Raw genomic sequence first — 19,875 nt, 5'->3', positions numbered from 1 at the left:
CCCCTCCTCCTCCCCCTCCCCCTCCTCCCTTCCCTCCCCTCCTCCTCTTCCCACCCCCTCCTCCTCTTCCCACCCCCTCCCCCTCTTCCCACCCCCTCCCCCTCCTCCTCTTCCCACCCCCTCCCCCTCCTCCTCTTCCCACCCCTCCTCCTCTTCCCCTCCTCCTCTTCCCCCCCTCCTCTTCCTCCTCCCCCTCCTACTTCCCCTCCTCCTCCTCCTCCTCCTCCTCCTCCTCCTCCTCCTCCCCCTCCTCCCCCTCCTCCCCCTCCTCCCCCTCCTCCCCCTCCTCCCCCTCCTCTTCCCCCCCTCCTCCTCCTCCTCTTCCCCCCCTCCTCCTCCTCCTCTTCCCCCCCTCCTCCTCCTCCTCTTCCCCCCCCCTCCTCCTCCTCCTCCTCCTCTTCCTCTTCCTCTTCCTCTTCCCCCCACCCCTTGCTGTCAGAAACACAGACACAGAGAGAGACACTGGGAGGGGGGGGGGGCAGAGGAGAGCTGTTGGAGGGCTCCCGGTGCTGCACTCGATGAGTAGAAACTTAATTGTTTATTTATTGATTATTAAACATTTTTTATGTATTTTTTGATTTGATGTATTGATTTATTTATCATTTATTATTGATTGCTCTTTATTTGTAAAAGTGAAGTGTTTAATGTTTGTAAACTTCCCTCCCTTCCCCCCCCCCCCCCCATATCTCATTCCCTACGCCTGATTTATAAGTGTAGGCAAGGTTTTTCTGAGCGTAAAAAATCTACACTTACTCCATTCTAAGTTAGTTTGGAGTAAGTTTTCACTGCCTAAATTTGCAAAACAGGCGTAAGTGGCTGGACACGCCCCTTTTGAAAAAAAAATTGTTCTAACTCACTAGAACTGGAGCAAACTAAATGCCGAGAATTGCAATTTCTAAGATGCTCCATTCTAAGCTAGTTGCTCCAAAAAAATAGGAGCAACTCTGGCCGAAACTTGAGTCCATAATTTCTTCAGAGTATAACGCAATTTACACGAGGAGTTTGTCGTCAGTAGTTCTGAGCATGAGCATGCACTCAAGTCTTGTAGATTTCTCTCTCTGAAACTTAACACAAAAGCTTATTTTTTTTTATACAGGGATTTCTTTATCAAACTGCCTTACTTGGTAGTCGCCAATCAGTGCACCATCCTTCACCTGATTCTTACGGGCGCATTTATATTTCTCTTCACATTCGTATATCAACATCCTTTTGCATTGTATATCAACATCCCCGAGAGTAGGTGGCAATGGTATTTAGTGGGATATTTGTAGAATGGTGTTACTATAAACACCCCAAGACCTTACCTCAATCTTGAACATTGGTTATTGCTAGGTTATCTGTAATCCTTGCTCTCAAAACTTTTGCTAGACCAGGGTATCTTTCTCTCCCTCATGTATCAACAGCAGTAAATGCGGGCTTACTAGCATCTCCCACAGCCCGAGGACCACTGCCTGAAGAGTTTCTGCAGAACTTTAAAAAAAAAACAATGTAGCATTGGGGGCAATGCCTGTCCAATCCTTGCCAGTGCTTCTTTCTAGCCCCTTCCCACAACCATGAATACCCAAGCGATGAGAAACACTAACCCTCATTTACTACTCGCATTCAACTAAATAAACGGCTGCACTGTTGGCAAGTGCTTGAAATGAGCCATCATTTCAAGAAGGAGGAAGGAGACAAACATGGTTAGAATGCGACTTAAGATTGTGCTGACCATCCAGAGCAGTCTTTGTCACTTCTACATTCTTTTCCCTCGCCAGGCCTTTCAATTACAAATGCAATACTGTAGTTTAAGAACATAAGAATTAGGAACAGGAGTAGATCATACGGCCCCTTGAGCCTACTCTGCCATTCAATAAGAGCATGGCTGATCTGATCATGGACTCAGCTCCACTTCCCCGCCCGCTCCCCATAACCCCATATCTTTTAAGAAACTGTCTATTTCTGTCTTAAATTTATTCAATGTTCCAGCTTCCACAGCTCTCTGAGGCAGCGAATTCCACAGATTTACAACCCTCAGAAGAAATTTCTCCTCATCCCGGTTTTAAATGGGTGGCCCCTTATTCTAAGATTGTGCCCTCTAGTTCTAGTCTCCCCCATCAGTGGAAACATCCTCTCTGCATCCACCTTGTCAGGCCCCCTCATAATCTTATATGTTTTGATAAGATCACCTCTCATTCTTCTCAATTCCAATGAGTAGAGGCCCAACCTACTCAACCTTTCCTCATAAGTCAACCCCTCATCCCCAGATTCAACTTAGTGAACCTTCTCTGAACTGCCTCCAAAGCAAGTATATCCTTTCATAAATATGAAAACCAAAACTGCACGCAGTATTCCAGGTGTGGCCTCACCAATACCTTATATTGCTGTAGTAAGACTTCCCTGCTTTTATACTCCATCCCCTTTGCAATAAAGGTCAAGGTACCATTGGCCTTCCTGATCACTTGCTGTACCTGCATACTATCCTTTTGTGTTTTATGCACAAGTACCCCCAGGTCCTGCTGTACTGCAGCACTTTGCAATCTTTCTCCATTTAAATAATAACTTGCTCTTTGATTTTTTTTCTGCCAAAATGTATGACCTCACACTTTCCAACATTATACTCTATCTGCCAAATTTTTGTCCACTCACTTAGCCTTTTTATGTCCTTTTGCAGATTTTTTGTGTCCTCACACATTGCTTTTCCTCCCATCTTTGTATCGTCAGCAAACTTGGCTATGTTACACTCAGTCCCTTCTTCCATGTCGTTAATATAGATTGTAAATAGTTGGGGTCCCAGCACTGATCCCTGCGGCACCCCACTAGTTACTGGTTGCCAACCAGAGAATGAACCATTTATCCCGACTCTCTGTTTTCTATTAGTTAGCCAATCCTCTATCCATGCTAATATATTCCCCCAACCCCATGAACTTTTATCTTGTGCAGTAACCTTTTATGTGGCACCTCGTCAAATGCCTTCTGGAAGTCCAAATACACCACATCCACTAGTTCCCTTTATCCACCCTGTTCGTTATATCCTCAAAGAACTCCAGCAAATTTGACTTCCCCTTCATAAATCCATGCTGACTCTGCCTGACCGAATTTTGCTTTTCCAAATGTCCTGCTACTGCTTCTTTAATAATGGACTCCAAAATTTTCCCAACCACAGATGTTAGGTTAACTGGTCTATAGTTTCCTGCTTTTTGTCTGCCTCCTTTTTTAAATAGGGGCATTACATTTGCAGTTTTCCAATCTGCTGGGACCACCCCAAAATCCAGGGAATTTTGGTACATTGCAACCAATGCATCCACACTCCCTGCCACTACATCTCTTAAGACCCTAGGATGCAAGCCATCAGATCCAGGGGATTTATCTGCCTTTAGTCCCATTATTTTACTGAGTACTGTCGTGTATGTAGATACCTTTAGCAAATGACTCCACGAGGCAGGGTATGATACTTAAACTGTGTGGACCTGTAGTCCTTTATTTGCAGCTCCTCGAGTGAGGACTACAAGCTGTGAGCTCTTTTTTTATACTGCAGTGTGCAGGTAACCCTTGGGTCTCCAGCAGCAGCACCCTCTGGTGTACAGGTAAGATGTGTACGGTGTAAGGGTACATTGTGTTGCATAAGTGTTAGATATCACACATTAAACAGGCATGCATACACAACAACACACCCCACTAAGCATTTTTCATATCCTTATTGTCATGACCAGGGGAGGTGATCAGTGATGGGCTATGGAAGGTTGTGGGATCCCTCGGGGGTGGCGGTGGGTGGGGGGGGGGGGGGGGGGGTAGCCATGGCAGCAGTGGGTGGTGTGTATACACTGTGATGTGGGTAGTTGTGGGGTGGTGGGCAGGGCCACAAGACTAGGTGGGCTCCTTGTCCACCAATTGGGATAAGTGTCAAGTCATCCCAGGGTTTGCCAGGGAAGCTGGAGGGTATTGGCCTCAAACTCCTGGTGTTGGCCCTGGTGGCCAGGGGTTGTAGGGCTAGTCTGGTGCAGGTTGCCATTGGTGGGGACTGGGCTGCCCATTGACCACTGTCCCTGAAGTGGGCCTGCTCCCACTGGCTGTGTGTGTGTCCTGCAAGGGGCATCACATTCGTTCCAAAGGTCCAGGCTACATGCTCAGGTAGCCTGCTGGACCTTGGGGGTCTCCCACAGAGGGATCCCATTGGCATCAGCATGGTCCTTCGGCAGTGTCCTACTAGTATACGTGACACCTTGGCTCTGATCACACATAGTCGAGCTTACATTGTACATTCTATCATTTGCATCACTTTTGGGTGTCCTGGTTTCAACAGACATGGTTACATTAGGCATTTCACATTCTCTAACATTATTAAGTGTAATAAACTTGTTCTTAACCTTACTGACACCTGTATTCATTTCATCAGTCACCTTAGTTAAACCAGCATCACAATTCATGGTTACATTGCATACATTGTCAAACTTCACCCTTTAATTACATCTTTAGTTTTAAAGTCCTTGTACTCATAGTTGAAACTTCCCCTTTAAATTTCTTTGGTTACCGGTCTCCTTTAAGGGAGCCTTCAAATCCATTGGCCGTTCGGTGTCACGTGATGCCCCTCCAATGCTGCCCCTCATGGTATCGCCGTGGCCATTTTGATTTTAGGTTCTGCTCCTCGTGATGCTGCAGCCATCTTCTGGCTCTGCTACAGGTAGGCTGTGGTGCTCTTTTCTTCCACAGGTTCGATCCTGGGCATCTGGAGTCCTTTACTTTAGACACCGTTCACCTCTTGGAGACCTGCCCCGGCCCGGAAAGTCGAGTTTGGATCCTCTGTCTCGGAGATTTCGCCGTGGTGTTGTGGAGTCGTCGCCGCGCAGTCTAGCTGGACAATGAAACCTCCAGATGCAGCGATGGATCCACGTTTGGGGTCGATTGCCGGGAACCAGAGGCCGTCGCCACTTCACCTGATGTGGGCCGGATTCATCCAATTCCTGCCCAGCAGTGTGGGACCGTCACCAGCTACAATCCACAGGGGGAGTTTGTTCAACACGCCGCCCTGGGAGACCTGGAAGTCCATGCTGCCAACGATTTGGATTTTACCTTTGTTGTAGGTGAGGAGCTGCGCCTGGACCGGAGACAGTTTTGGTCGAGTGGCAAGATTTAACCAAAGTTTTTCAAAGGTCGTTTGGCTCATCACGGACAGGCTCGCCCCTGTGTCGATTTCCATGGAGACTGGGATGCCGTCGATGTCCACTTCCATCGTCCATGGAGAACTTTCGGTGGAGCAGGTAAAGATTCCATACTCTTCTTCCAGGGTTTGAGCAACTTCCTCTTCATCTGTGTCAGAGCTGGTTGATCAGCTAACTCATCAGAGACAAGGTGAGTACAGCTTTTTCTGCACATTCTCTGAAGGTGCCCTTTCTCTTTGCAGCCTTTGCATGCATAGTCTTTGGAGCGGCACTGGTGGGCCCTGTGGTTTCCTCCACAGCGCCAGCACGGGGCCATCCGGTTTGCCCCATGTGGCAGACTCAAGGTTGCGGGACTCAGGGCATTTCTGCACTTAGAAGTATACATGTGGTGCACTGCACTCGCCAGTTTAGAGTCCTGGGTCAGTGTTCGCTTGAAGTCGCCGACCGAAACCATGTAAGCCTGGCTCACTTGGATTGCTTTCTGCAGGGTGACCATGATGTCAGCAGAGAGCAACTTGTGCAGGAGGCCCTCGTGGCCAATTCCAATGACGAATATGTCCCTTAGGCTTCATTTAGGTGGTCTCCAAAATCACACGGAGCAGCTAGTCTTATTAAGTGTGCAGGATACTTAGCAATTTCTTGGCCCTCAGGTCGCCGGTAAGTGTAGAACCGGTGCCTGGCTGTCAGGATGCTTTCTTTCGGTTTTAGTTGTTCCTGTATGATTGTTACAAGTTCCTCATAACTTTTGGTGGTTGTCTTCGCTGGGACTAGCAAGTCCCTGACGAGACAATGGATTGTGGGCCCTCAACTGCTTGGTAGGATGGCCCTGCGCTTGTTTGGTCATGTGGCCGGTATGTTTCCATCCAGGTCGTTGGCTATAAATAAATGTTCCAATCTTTCCACAAAAGCGTCCCAATCTTCCCCCTTTGTAAATTGCTGAAAGTTTCTGAGGTTAGACATGTTGAGCGTGTAGTTCGTGACCTCGTATTCTCGTCAGCAGTTGTTGTGTATGTAGATACCTTCAGCAAATGACTCCACGAGGCAGGGTATGATACTTAAACTGTGTAGACCTGTAGTCCTTTATTTGCAGCTCCTCAAGTGAGCACCACAAGTTGTGAGTTCCTTTTTATACTGGGTTACCTGCAGTGTGCAGGTAACCTTTGGGTCTCCAGCAGCAGCAGCACCCTCTGGTGTACAGGTAAGGTGTGTACAGTGTAAGGGTACATTCAGTGTTGCATAACAGTGTTACAGACATCACACAGTAAACAGGCATGCATACACAACAAGTACCACCTCCTTAGTGGTTGTGTTAAGTTCCACCCCCTCCCCCCATAGCCCCTAGACTATCCACTGTTGGAATATTGTTGGTGTCCTCTACCGTGAAGACTGATACGAAATATTTGTTCAGAGTTTCTGCCATCTCCATTGTCCCCATTACTAATTCCCTGGTCTCGTCCTCTAAGGGACCACCATTTACTTTAGCCACCCTTTTCCTTTTTATATACCTATAGAAACTCTTACTATCTGTTTTTATATTTTGCGCTAGTTTACTTTCATAGTCTGTCTCCCCTTTCTTAATCATTTTTTTTAGTCATTCTTTGCTTGCTTTTAAAAGCTTCCCAGTCTTCTGTCCTCCCACTGGTTTTAACATAGAAAATGGGTGCAGGAGTAGGCCATTTGGTCCTTCGAGCCTGCACCACCATTCAATATGATCATGCATCTTCAGTACCCCATTCCTGCTTTCTCTCCATACCCCTTGATCCCTTTTAGCAATAAAGGCCACATCTAATTCCCTTTTGAATATATCTAATGAACTGGCCTCAACAACTTTCTGTGGTAGAGAATTCCACAGGTTCACAATTCTCTGGGTGAAGAAGTTTCTCCTCATCTCAGTCCTAAATGGCTTACCCCCTTATCCTTAGACTGTGACCCCTGGTTCTGGACTTCTCCAACATCGGGAACATTCTTCCTGCATCTAACCTGTCCAATCCCTTCAGAATTTTATATGTTTCTATGAGATCCCCTCTCATTCTTCTAAATTCCAGTGAATATAAGCCTAGTCGATCCAGTCTTTCTTCATATGTCAGTCCTGCCATCCTGGGAATCAGTCTGGTGAACCTTCGCTGCACTCCCTCAATAGCAAGAATGTCCTTCCTCCAATTAGGAGACCAAAACTGTACACAATATTCAAGATGTGGCCTTACCAAGGCCCTGTACAACTGCAGTAAGACCTCCCTGCTCCTATACTCAAATCCCCGAGCTATAAAGGACAACATGCCATTTGCCGCCTTCACCACCTGTTGTACCTGCATGCCAACCTTCAATGACTGATATACCATGACGCCCAGGTCTCGTTGCACCTCCCCTTTTCCTAATTTGTCACCATTCAGATGATATTCTGCCTTCCTGTTTTTGTTACTAAAGTGGATAACCTCACATTTATCCACATTATACTGCATCTGCCATGCATTTGCCCACTCACCTAACCTGTTCAAGTCACCCTGCAGCCTCTTAGCATCCTCCTCACAGCTCACACTTTGGCCACTTTGTATGCCCTTGTTTTTAATTGGGTACCGTCTTTTATTTCTTTAGTTAGCCACGGATGTCTATTTTTTCTCACACCCTTTCCTCCTCACAGGAATATATTTTTCTTGAGAGTTGTGAAATACCTCCTTAAATGTACACCACTGTTCATCAACTGTCCTACACTTTGATCTATTTTCCCAGTCCAATTTACCCAACTCTGCCCTCATACCTTCATAGTCTCCTTTATTTAAGCCTAGTATGCTGGTTAGAGATCCACCCTCCATCTGAATTTGAAATTCAATCATGCTATGATCACTCATTCCGAGGGGATCCTTTACTAGGAGATTGTTTATTAATTCTGTCTCATTACACAGGACCAGATCTAAGATAGTCTGCCCCCTGGTTGGTTCCGTTACATACTGCTCAAGGAACCCGTCCCTTATGCACTCTATGAACAACTCTTCAAGACTACCCTGACCAATTTGATTTTTTCAATCAATATGGAGGTTAAAATCATCCATGATTGTTGCTGTTCCCTTTTTACAAGCCCCCACTATTTCCTGGTTTATGCTCCGACCAACAGAGTTGCTACTGTTAGGGGGCCTATAGTCTACGCCCACCAGTGACTTTTTCCCCTTGTTCCTTATCTCCACCCAAACTGTTTCAACACCTTTATTTGAGCCAATATCGTTTCTTACTATTGCAGTGATCCCAGTTTGTACTGTCTTCCGTTACAGTATGATAAATGTGTAGCCTTTGTTACAATTCTCATTACAATCCTGCTTAATCTGTCAACCTTCTTGACCACGAATGTTCAATCGTTAAAACTGTATTTATAACAAATTTTAAATATTATAAGAGACAGCTTGTTTGACTCTTATTACAAAGCAAGGCCACACTTGCTTGTCCAGATTGTTCTGCATGAGTGTGCTTTTGTATACTTGTAGAAATTGATAGGATTCAAGTTATTTTCTTCACCTCCCCAGGATCTGGGTTGATGGGGAGGCCAGTGCAAATCTTGACATAAGAACTCATAACCTATTAAATTTGCACATTCAAAATTAACACTTAATTCTGCAATATCTAACTAAGGAATGTAAGCACATTTTGTCATACCTGCCCCACGCTCATGCCTGGAGGATCATGACTAAACACTTCCTCCTGCTCTTTTTCCCCCCTCTTCCCCCCCCCCCCCCAATCCCCGCAGCCATGTAATCTCCTGGGATAGGCAAAAAAAGAGGGGGGGAAAACGGGACCAAGGAAAAAAATACTCTAGAAAATTCCTGTCTGACCCACTCATGATTAAAACCAATCCAGAGTATCACATGTTGTTTATAAAGACATTTACCATCTATATGTTGTCATCTGTACACCAGTCCAGAACCCTCTTGAAGTCATAGAGAGAGTCAGCACCCACCACACCAGCCGGCAATGTATTCCAGAGGCTCTCTATCCTTGTATAAATTTGTGCCCCCAGTCCTCCCCAATCCGTTAAACTGGAATAATCTATCAATAGGGAAACTATCCCGCCCTTTAATTATTTTATAAACCTCTATTAGGTCATTAAGTCTCTATTGCTGTAAAGTAAATAGACCAAAGTCCTTGAACCTATTGGAGTAGCTGACTTTCTTTAAGCTAGAAATCATTCTTGTAGCTCTCCACTGGACTTATTCACTCACCACTTTGGGGGAGCAAAACAGGGCAGAGTACTTCAATGTCTGACCATTTAATAGATTGTGCAATAAAGTGCATGGTATTTTACCCTCTCTGTAATTATGAGTGCATTGTTGCTGTACAAAATGCTTGAAGTGTTGCAGAATGAGATATTGTGCAGTGCGAAGGTTTGTTTTAAGATAATGAGTCATAACGTTCAGCAGCCAAACCCCGCCCCCCCATCCAAACCATTTTACAAAATTACAGATGATATTCTTACCTGGGGAGCGGGGGGAGTTATCATTGGGGAGGTAATTTATTTTTCTTCCGACTAGATTAGGGAAGAACAACATTAAACACCTTTTTGAGACATCGTGTTAAAAAAGAATAACTTGCACTGCTTGCCCCTCCCCCCTCTTCCCCTTTCATTCCCTTGTGTAATAAAAGTTACTTACAAATTGAAACTTCTAGAAATAAATAAATGCTTCCTGAATGAAAAGTGCTTATTTTCTTTGGAATTGTTTGATCTTGTCTGCATCTAAACTATTACTGATTTGTGTTTGCTTTAACCCTAGCCAGGCTAGTAATTTAGTGAAGTATGACATCCTGCGACAAATACCCATTTATTTCTGCACTCGTCACACACAGCAAGTTTTACTGCCCGAGTACTGCAGTTTTGCATTTAAATTCCCAGAAGAGGTTAAAATGCTGGTTTCTGATTGGATTTACGTGATAATAAATCAATTGCCCTAATCACACATTTGGGATACAATTATAACCTGTTAGTGGAGAGTAAAACTGCACTCATTTTAAATTGTTGTAATAATTATTGTAAAACATGTCATGTATCCTACATGGCTACTGTTGGTACTATCACAAGGTGTGCCAACAGAGGGCACAGCAGTGGGAGACTTGTAGGTTACCTGTACAGGTGTGCCTGGCCTAGTATAAATGGCAGGCCACCAGGTGCGATCCTCACTCTGGATTTAACAAATAAAGGACTAAGGTCACTACAGTTCAAGTACAACACATTGCCTCATGGAGTCATTACTAGAGCATCTAAGGACACAACACGTGTTTTTTTGTTGGCTTTTGTAAGCAACAAAAACAGTACAAATATCAAAACTTATGTTTCACATGGATTTTATTGGTAATTTTGTGCAAAACAGTAGTAGCAAAGATGTATTTTGGAAATTGGCTGGTATTGGGTTTGTAAAATTAAATCATTGGTTTAACTATACAGTTTTTTTTTGTCTGTTTTCAATGGGTGGAATGAACATATCTAGGCTTGCCTTATAAGTAATAGATTGGTAATGGTTCTGGTTTTTTGTAACCTAATGACCCAGTGTTCCTGTAAGAACATAGTGATAGAATGAGAACAGAGTCATTTATCTCTTGTATTCCCACAGGTTTTTGTAGCCGCCTTCGCAGTTTCAGCATATGCATCTTCATACTACAGAGCTGGAAGTAAGCCATTTAACCCAGTTCTCGGGGAGACATATGAATGTGTGAGGAAAGAGCAAGGCTTCATGTTTATTGCTGAACAGGTAATGGCTCTTACTACATAACCAATATATAGTTATACAGAGATTAGATCACTGAGCTGGGCTTCCCACACAAGTCCTAGTTGTATTGAGAAATTGTTAAGAAGAATTTGTAGCTAAGTAAAATTATATTTGTAATCATAAATTCATAATAAATTGGAGGTGTTTCTACCAGTAATTCTAATTTCTAAGACACTAAATAATTCTATATCCCTTAGAACTGTGTTTTTAAAAAGGACATCCATCTTGAGATTTTCTTTATTCATTCACGGGATGTGGGCGTCGCTGGCAAAGCCAGCATTTATTGCCCATCCCAAATCGCCCTTGAGAACGTGGTGGTGAGTCACCTTGAAAGCTGCAAACCCTGTGGTAAAGGTGCTGTTAGGGAGGGAGTTCCAGTATTTTGACCCAGCAACCCTTGAAGGAACGGCGATATATTTCCAATTTATGATGGTGTGGGATTTGGAAGGGAAGTTGGGGGTGGTGGCGCTCCCTTGTTCTTCTAAGTTGCAGAGGTTGCGTATTTGGGAGCTGCAGTCGAAGAAGCCTTGGCAAATTGCTACAGTGCATCTTGTAGATAGTACGCGCTGCAGACACTGCGCTGGTGGTGCGAGGGAGTGAAAGTTTAAGGTGGTGGATGGGATGCCAATCAAGTGAGTGCTAAAGTGACCTAGGCTGTTTCTGTCTTATACAGTCAAGCTGTTAAATTCCAATTGGCCTGCTCCACCAGTGGAGTGTAGCAGAGTGAGCCATAAGTGTACACAGTGAGGAAGCTCAGACCGTATTAAAGTTCGGGGGATAGAGTTATTTGCATACCTGGGAGAGGGATATCTGCAATGTCATGCTGCTCTGATGGCAGAAGGGAGGGCCTGGCAAAAAGGTATTTTTGTAAATGTTAAGCTCCGAATGGAGCAAGGAGGGCATCTTTGGAAGGTAATTGATCCCCAGATATTGATTTAACATTAGCTAGAATAGTTTTTGACCTTTTATGGGCTTCAGCAGCTCTCCGGTGATGGGTTCCGCAGAGGCCCTTAAAGTACATACTGACCGGAATGCCCAGGGAAGCCTGGGGACTGCTATGACATTGCCCCCTTGTTGCATTGCTCCAGAGGTCACAAATGTGACAGGAGCTTGATGGAGCTTGGGGGGTTCTCAATTTTCCAGTTACTTTACCCACTTGCACCTTGTCCCAATCAGGATTTAAGGATAAACAAAAATGTAATTGAAAAGAGCCATGAATGCAGCCATGGCTATTGGGAAATCACAGGTGTGCTTTCCTCTTGTACCCATTAAAATGAATGGATGGATAATCATGGGCAACAAATGTTATAATTTTTTGATGTGTGGCTGGCCGACGAGGCCCCTAGCAGCAGCACAACTCAGAAAATTGGCCGTTATATAATGGTGTATTGAAAATGCTAGACTTTTTTTTTTACACAATTTAAGATGAAAAGTCCATTTAACTCTTCAACAGCAAATTTATGGGCAAAAGCATTGATGTACCTTTTTCCAATGTATTTTTTTTTAGGTCAGCCACCATCCTCCGATATCTGCATGCCATGCTGAATCCAGAAACTTTGCTTTCTGGCAAGGTAGGTGTATGCTGGAATGGGGGAATTTTGTATTCTAAGCAGAGAGTCCAAGATGAACTTTTGTAAAACAAAGACCGTGTACTGCTGTGGAATAGTCGTAGTTTGCAAATTTCATTGTGGAATGGCAGTCAGAGAGGAGGCTTTTGTTCCTGCTAGGTTAGAAAATGGAGAGGCGTTCCTATCGAGTTGTGGGATAGGTTGGACTGTCCTTCTATTTGGCCAAGGAAAGGTGCACGCATCTTTCCTTCATTCATTCAACTGGATGTCTAAATGCACGGAAGCCAGTCACCGTATTAAAGAGATTCCAAACTAAGCTACTAAGAAATCTACATAGTGTTGCTGTTTACCCACTATGTAGACATACACCTTATTTAGGATTGCCATGGACAATGCTTATTCATCACCAGTTGTTGAATTTAGGTTCTACCATGAGGGGCTTTGGCAAAGAGATACAACAGTTTTGAGACTGACTTCCACTCTAGGGCACACAATGCCAGGTCAGATGTCACAGTCCCTACAACTTTTTTTTTCCCCCTTTTGACACACATTCACCTCAAAGCTTGGTCCTGAATCTTGTACTTGGGCTGCATGCCGAGGAGTTCTGAACCATAAAGAACAACTGTTTGGACACATCTGATAGGCCATTAGCTCAACCTTCATCAGAACTTCACTGTAATTGAAAAAAGAACAAAGTGTCATTCTTCCCATCTCCCCATGGTACTGAAGGACTGTGTACAGGCGGAAGTTGGCTTCTACCAATTACTAATATGAATCAAAAATTGGGACATATGTCCTTGGTCTTCCTATCAATACTATAATACCACATTTGGGTAACCACACCATTTTCTACTGGCTGGCCTATTGTTGGTGAGCAAAGTACACCAGATCCTTGGATGAATCTGGCATTCAACTAGAATTACATAAGAACATAAGAAATAGGAACAGGAGAAGGCCATACGGCCCCTCGAGCTTGCTCCGCCATTCAATAAGATCATGGCTGATCTGATCATGGACTCGGCTCCACTTCCCCACCTGCTCCCCATAACCCCTTATCCCCTTATTGTTTAAGAAACTGTCTATTTCTGTCTTAAATGTATTCAATGTTCCAGCTTCCACAGCTCTGAGACAGCGAATTCCACAGATTTATAACACTTTTAGAAGAAATTTCTCCTTGTCTCTGTTTTAAATGGGCGGCCCCTTATTCTAAGATCATGCATTGCAGAACTGGAGCTGCGGGTGGATTCACTCTGGAGCATCCACGATGCTGAGAATGATGTGAATAGCACGTTTAGCGAGTTGGTCTTACCGCAGTTAAAGGGTACATAGCCAGATAGGGAATGGAAGACCAACAGGAAGAGCAGTGCAAGGAAGGTAGTGCAGGGGTCCCCTGCGGTCATCCCCCTGCAAAACAGATACACTGCTTTGGGTACTGTTGAGGGGGATGACTCATCAGGGGAGAGCAGCACCAGCCAGGTTCATGGCACCGTGGGTGGCTCTGCTGCGCAGGAGGGTAGGAAAAAGAGTGGGAGAGCTATAGTGATAGGGGATTCGATTGTATGGGGAATAGATAGGTGTTTCTGTGGCCGCAACCGAGACTCCAGGATGGTATGTTGCCTCCCTGGTGCAAGGGTCAAGGATGTCTCGGTGCGGGTGCAGGACATTCTGAAAAGACAGGGCGAACAGCCAGTTGTCGTGGTGCATATAGGTACCAACAATATAGGTACAAAATGGGATGAGGTCCTACGAGACGAATTAGGGAGCTAGGAATTAAATTAAAAAGCAAGACCTCAAAAGTAGTAATCTCAGGATTGCTACCAGTGCCACGTGCTAGTCAGAGTAGGAATCACAAGATAGCTCCGATGAATACGTGGCTTGAGCAATGGTGCGGAGGGGAGGGATTCAAATTCCTGGGACATTGGAACCGGTTCTGGGGGAGGTGGGACCAGAAAAAATGGACGGTCTGCACCTGGGCAGGACTGGAACCAATGTCCTGGGGGGGAGTGTTTGCTAGTGCTGTTTGGGAGGAGTTAAACTAATATGGCAGGGGGATGGGAACCTATGCAGGGAGACAGAGGGGAATAAAATGGAGACAGAAGCAAAAGATAGAAAGGAGAAAAGTAAAAGTGGAGGGCAGAGAAACCCAAGGCAAAAAACAAAAAGGGCCACTTTACAGCAGAATTCTAAAGGGTTAAAGTGTGTTTAAAAAGTCAAGCCTAAAGGCTCTGCCTCAATGCGAGGAGTATTCGGAATAAGGTGGACGAATTAACTGTGCAGATAGCAGTTAACGGGTATGATGTGATTGGCATCACGGAGACATGGCTCCAGGGTGACCAAGGCTGGGAACTCAACATCCAGGGGTATTCAGTATTTAGGAAGGATAGACAGAAAGGAAAAGGAGGCGGGGTGGTGTTGCTGGTTAAAGAGGAAATTAATGCAATTGTAAGGAAGGACATTAGCTTGGGTCATGTGGAATCGGTATGGGTGGAGCTACGGAATACCAAAGGGCAGAAAACGCTAGTGTGAGTTGTGTACAGGCCACCAAATAGTAGTAGTGAGGTTGGGGACAGCATCAAACAAGAAATAATGGATGTGTGCAATAAAGGTACAGCAGTAATCATGGGTGACTTTAATCTACATATTAATTGGGCTAACCTAACTGGTGGTAATGCGGTGGAGGAGGATTTCCTGGAATGTATTGCGGATGGATTTCTAGACCAATATGTTGAGGAACCAACCAGAGAGCTGGCCATCCGAGACTGGGTGACATGTAATGAGAAGGAACTAATTAGCAATCTTGTGCGAGGCCCCTTGGGGAAGAGTGACCATAATATGGTAGAATTCTTATTAAGATGGAGAGTGACAAAGTTAATTCAGAAACTAGGGTCCTGAACTTAAGGAAAGGTAACTTTGATGGTATGAGGCGCGAATTAGCGAGATTAGACTGGCAAATAATACTTAAAGGGTTGATAGTGGATAGGCAATGGCAAACCTTTAAAGATCATATGGACGAACTTCAACAATTGTACATCCCTGTCCGGAGTAAAAATAAAACGGGAAAGGTGGCTCAACCGTGGCTAACAAGGGAAATTAAGGATAGTGTTAAATCCAAGGAAGAGGCATATAAATTAGCCAGAAAAAGTAGCGAGCTGGGAGAAATTTAGAATACAGCAGAGGGAGACAAAGGGTTTAATTAGGAGGGGGAAAATATAGTACGAGCGGAAGCTTGCCGGAAACATTAAAAATGACTGCAAAAGCTTCTATAGATATGTCAAGAGAAAAAGATTAGTGAAGACAAACGTTGGTCCCTTGCAGTCGGATTCGTGTGAATTTATGATGGGGAACAAAGAAATGGCAGACCAATTGAACAAGTACTTTGGTTCTGTCTTCACAAAAGAAGACACACATAATCTTCCTGATGTACTAGGGGTCCGAAGGTCTAGTGAGAATGAGGAACTGATATCCTTATTAAACGGGAAATTGACGGGATTGAAGACAGATAAATCCCCAGAGCCTGATAGTCTACATCCCAGAGTACTTAAGGAAGTGGCCTTAGAAATAGTGGATGCATTGGTGATAATTTTTCAACAGTCTATCGACTCTGGATCAGTTCCTATGGACTGAAGGGTTGCTAATGTAACACCACTTTTAAAAAAAGGAGGGAGAGAGAAAACGGGTAATTATAGACCAGTTAGCCTGACATCAGTAGTGGGGAAAATATTGGAATCAATTATTAAAGATGAAATAGCAGCGCATTTGGAAAGCAGTGACAGGATCAGTCCAAGTCAGCATGGATTTATGACGGGGAAATCATGCTTGATAAATCTTCTGGAATTTTTTGAGGCTGTAACTAGTAGAGTGGACAGGGGAGAACTAGTGGATGTGGTGTATTTGGACTTTCAAAAGGCGTTTGACAAGGTCCCACAAGAGATTGTTGTGCAAAATCAAAGCACATGGTATTGGGGGTAATGTACTGACTTGGATAGAGAACTGGTTGGCAGACAGGAAGCAGAGAGTCGGGATTAACGGATCCTTTTCAGAATGGCAGGCAGTGACTAGTGGAGTGCAGCAGGGCTCAGTGCTGGGACCCCAGCTCTTTACAATATATATTAATGATTTGGATGATGGAATTGAGTGTAATATCTCCAAGTTTGCAGATGACACTAAACTGGGTGGAGGTGTGAGCTGTGAGGAGGATGCTAAGAGGCTGCAGGGTGATTTGGACAGGTTAGGCGAGTGGGCAAATACATTGCAGGTGCAGTATAATGTGGATAAATGTGAGGTTATCCACTTTGGGGGCAAAAACAGGAAGGCAGACTATTATCTGAATGGCGGCAGATTAGGAAAAGGGGAGGTGCAGCGAGACCTGGTGTCATGTGTTAGCGTTAGTGTTTTCTCAGAAGAATCACTCAACACTCAGAGTCGGTTCCAATGCTGATGCAGCTTTTATTACGCTCAGCGGGGAGGAAACACTCAGGACCGTATCCAGGTTTCTCTCCACAGAACAAAGGGTTACATTCACTTTTATATGTTTCACAACAGTTACAAACAGTTTACTACAGCTACACAGCCCATCACGGCTGGACACAAGCCAATCACAGCGATTATAGATTACATATAGGTTCTTTTAACCCAATAGAATTCCCCTAGTATCCAGGGAACCATATGTTCGGTTATTGTCAGCTTGGGCTGATCGATGACTTTATAGGTTCTCTCCCTAGTTCTTTCATCTGGGAGAATTAATTGGTCTATAATCTTGTTTACAGGAGATGGTTTCCCTCTTATCTTTCTTCCTGGGGAATTAATTGGTTTATGACCTTGTTCACAGGAGATGGTTTCCTTTTTATCTCTGTCTTCCCGCATCCCAGGCATTCCTACAGTGGGCCTCACAGGGTTATTGCTTGGTCATAGAACGTTCAACAGTTCACAGCTTGACTACCTGATTTCCCATCATGCCTGGGCAGCCATTTTATGTGTGTGTCCATTTTAAGCTTATGTGAGTTTTAAATATCCAGCAGGTGCCTAATGCCTAGTTATATATATATATTTCTACTCTCTACAACACGATTCATCAGTCATTGAAGGTTGGCATACAGGTACATAATGGTATGTTGGTCTTCATAGCAAGGGGATTTGAGTATAGGAGCAGGGAAGTCTTACTGCAGTTGTACAGGGCCTTGGTGAGGCCCTACCTGGAATATTGTGTTCAGTTTTGGTCTCCTGATCTGAGGAAGGACGTTCTTGTTATTGAAGGAGTGTAGCGAAGGTTCACCAGACTGATTCCAGGGATGGCAGGACTCACATGAGGAGAGACGGGATCGACTGGGTCTGTATTCACTGGAGTTTAGAAGGATGAGAGGGGATCTCATAGAAACATTTAAAATTCTGATGGGATGGGACAGGTTTCCGATATTGGGGAAGTCCAGGACCAGGGGACATAGTCTTAAGATAAGGGATAAGCCATTTAGGACTGAGATGAGGAGAAACTTCTTCACTCAGAGTTGTTAACCTATGGAATTCCCTACCGCAGAGAGTTGTTGATGCCAGTTCATTGGATATATTCAAGAGGGAGTTAGATATGGCCCTTACGGCTAAAGGGATCAAGGGGTATGGAGAGAAAGCAGGAAAGGGGTATTGAAGGAATGATCAGCCATGATCTTATTGAATGGTGGTGCAGGCTCAAAGGGCCAGATGGCCTACTCCTGCACCTATTTTCTATGTTTCTTTGCCCTCTAGTTCTAGTCTCTCCCATCAGTGGAAACATCCTCTCTGCATCCTCCTTGTCAAGCCCCCTCATAATCTTATACGTTTCGATAAGGTCCCCTCTCATTCTTAATTCCAATGAGTAGAGGCCCAACCCACTCAACCTTTCCTCAAGTCAACCCCCTCATCCCCGGAATCAACCTAGTGAACCTTCTCTGAACTGCCTCCAAAGCAAGTATATCCTTTCGTAAATATGGAAACCAAAACTGCACGCAGTATTCCAGGTGTGGCCTCACCAATACTTTATAGCTGTAGCAAGACTTCCCTGCTTTTATACTCCATCCCCTTTGCAATAAAGGCCAAGATACCATTAGCCTTCCTGATCATTTGCTGTACCTGCATGCTATCCTTTTGTGTTTCATGCACAAGTACCCCCAGGTCCTGTTGTACTGCGGCACTTTGCAATCTTTCTCCATTTAAATAATAACTTGCTTTTTGATTTTTTTTCTGACGAAGTGCATGACCTCACATTTTCCAACATTATACTCCATCTGCCAAATTTTTGCCCGCTCACTTAGCCTGACTATGTCCTTTTGCAGATTTTTTGTGTCCTCCTCACACCTTGAGAAGGTTAAAAGCAGATCTCATAGAGGTGCTGAAAACTAAACAGTTTTGATGAGATAATTAGGGTATAACCATTTCCACTGTTCAGTGAGTCTAACTAAAGGACATGAACTTAGAATCACCAGTTAATCTCATGGTGTGGTTTGCAGGAAGTGCATCATTGCACCACTATGTTCCCCATTGTTGCTTGTAGCTCATATTACTCTCTGTTATATCTTGCTCTATTGCTCCCCAAATTGCCCTTGCTGCTCCCATTTTCCTTATTCCTCCCATCTTGATATTCCTATTTCTCAATACTCCCATTCATTATTTTCTGTCCCCTAGATCTCCTGTTTTGGTACACTCGTATTTCTGTCTGTTGATTGTAATTTTGTGTTTCCCCCAAGAAATCTGGCAGCGGACTAAATTTAAGAAAAAAAATAGTAGAAAAGGAAGTAATTACCTTGCTACTTACCCTGCACAGCAACAAATCAACAGGGCTGACGCGCTGGTAGTTTAGGAAATGTAAAAACTGCTCCCCAATCCCATCTTATGGCCAGAGCCTGCAATTGACTCAACAATGCAGTCACTGTTGCACAGCATTGGAAAATCCTCTTACGACAGCATTACTTGCAGACACGAAAAGCAAAAGTTTTGCAGAGGACTTTTCAATGGAATGCGACTTTTAATAGATATCCAAAAGAACGAAGTGGGTAGTGAGATTTTTTTTATGCGGAGGGTTATTTGGGCATTGTCCCTACTGCTTTCTGATGGGGCATTGAGTCCCTAATAGTTTTTAAAAGGGAAATGGGTGAATTGGATCATAACATTTTACAACACAAAAGGAGGCCATTTGACACATTGCACCTATGCTGGCTCTCTGAAAGAAGTATCCACTTAGTCCCATCCCCTTTCCCCATTCTCTTTGTACATTTTTCTTTTTCAAATAGTTACTACTTTCTTTTTAAAAGCTATTATGGATTCACCACTGTTTCTGGAAGGGAATTCCCATGTTTTTTTGGGGGGAAGGGGTAAAGGACAGAGATATGGAACTAATTGGATAGCTTTCAGAAAGCTAGCGCAGGTTCAATGGGCTGAATGACTTTCTGTGCTGTAAAA

General features: G+C 44.2%; 1 protein-coding gene across 1 annotated transcript in view; it reads left to right on the top strand.

Annotated features, from left to right (window-relative positions):
• osbpl3b (oxysterol binding protein-like 3b) overlaps window positions 1-19,875 on the top strand; it is a 323,848-nt gene that overhangs the window by 235,012 nt on the left and 68,961 nt on the right. Inside the window, exons 16-17 of the mRNA XM_070880189.1 lie at window positions 10,727-10,864; window positions 12,390-12,453. Coding sequence (XP_070736290.1) covers window positions 10,727-10,864; window positions 12,390-12,453 — 202 coding nt within the window. The remainder of the gene's footprint in view (window positions 1-10,726; window positions 10,865-12,389; window positions 12,454-19,875) is intronic.

This window comes from Pristiophorus japonicus, chromosome 5 (assembly GCF_044704955.1).
Source record: "Pristiophorus japonicus isolate sPriJap1 chromosome 5, sPriJap1.hap1, whole genome shotgun sequence".
Classification (NCBI taxonomy): Eukaryota; Metazoa; Chordata; class Chondrichthyes; family Pristiophoridae; genus Pristiophorus; species Pristiophorus japonicus.
Note: the sequence above shows the minus strand (reverse complement) of the source record. Positions and strands in the feature narration are given on the sequence as shown.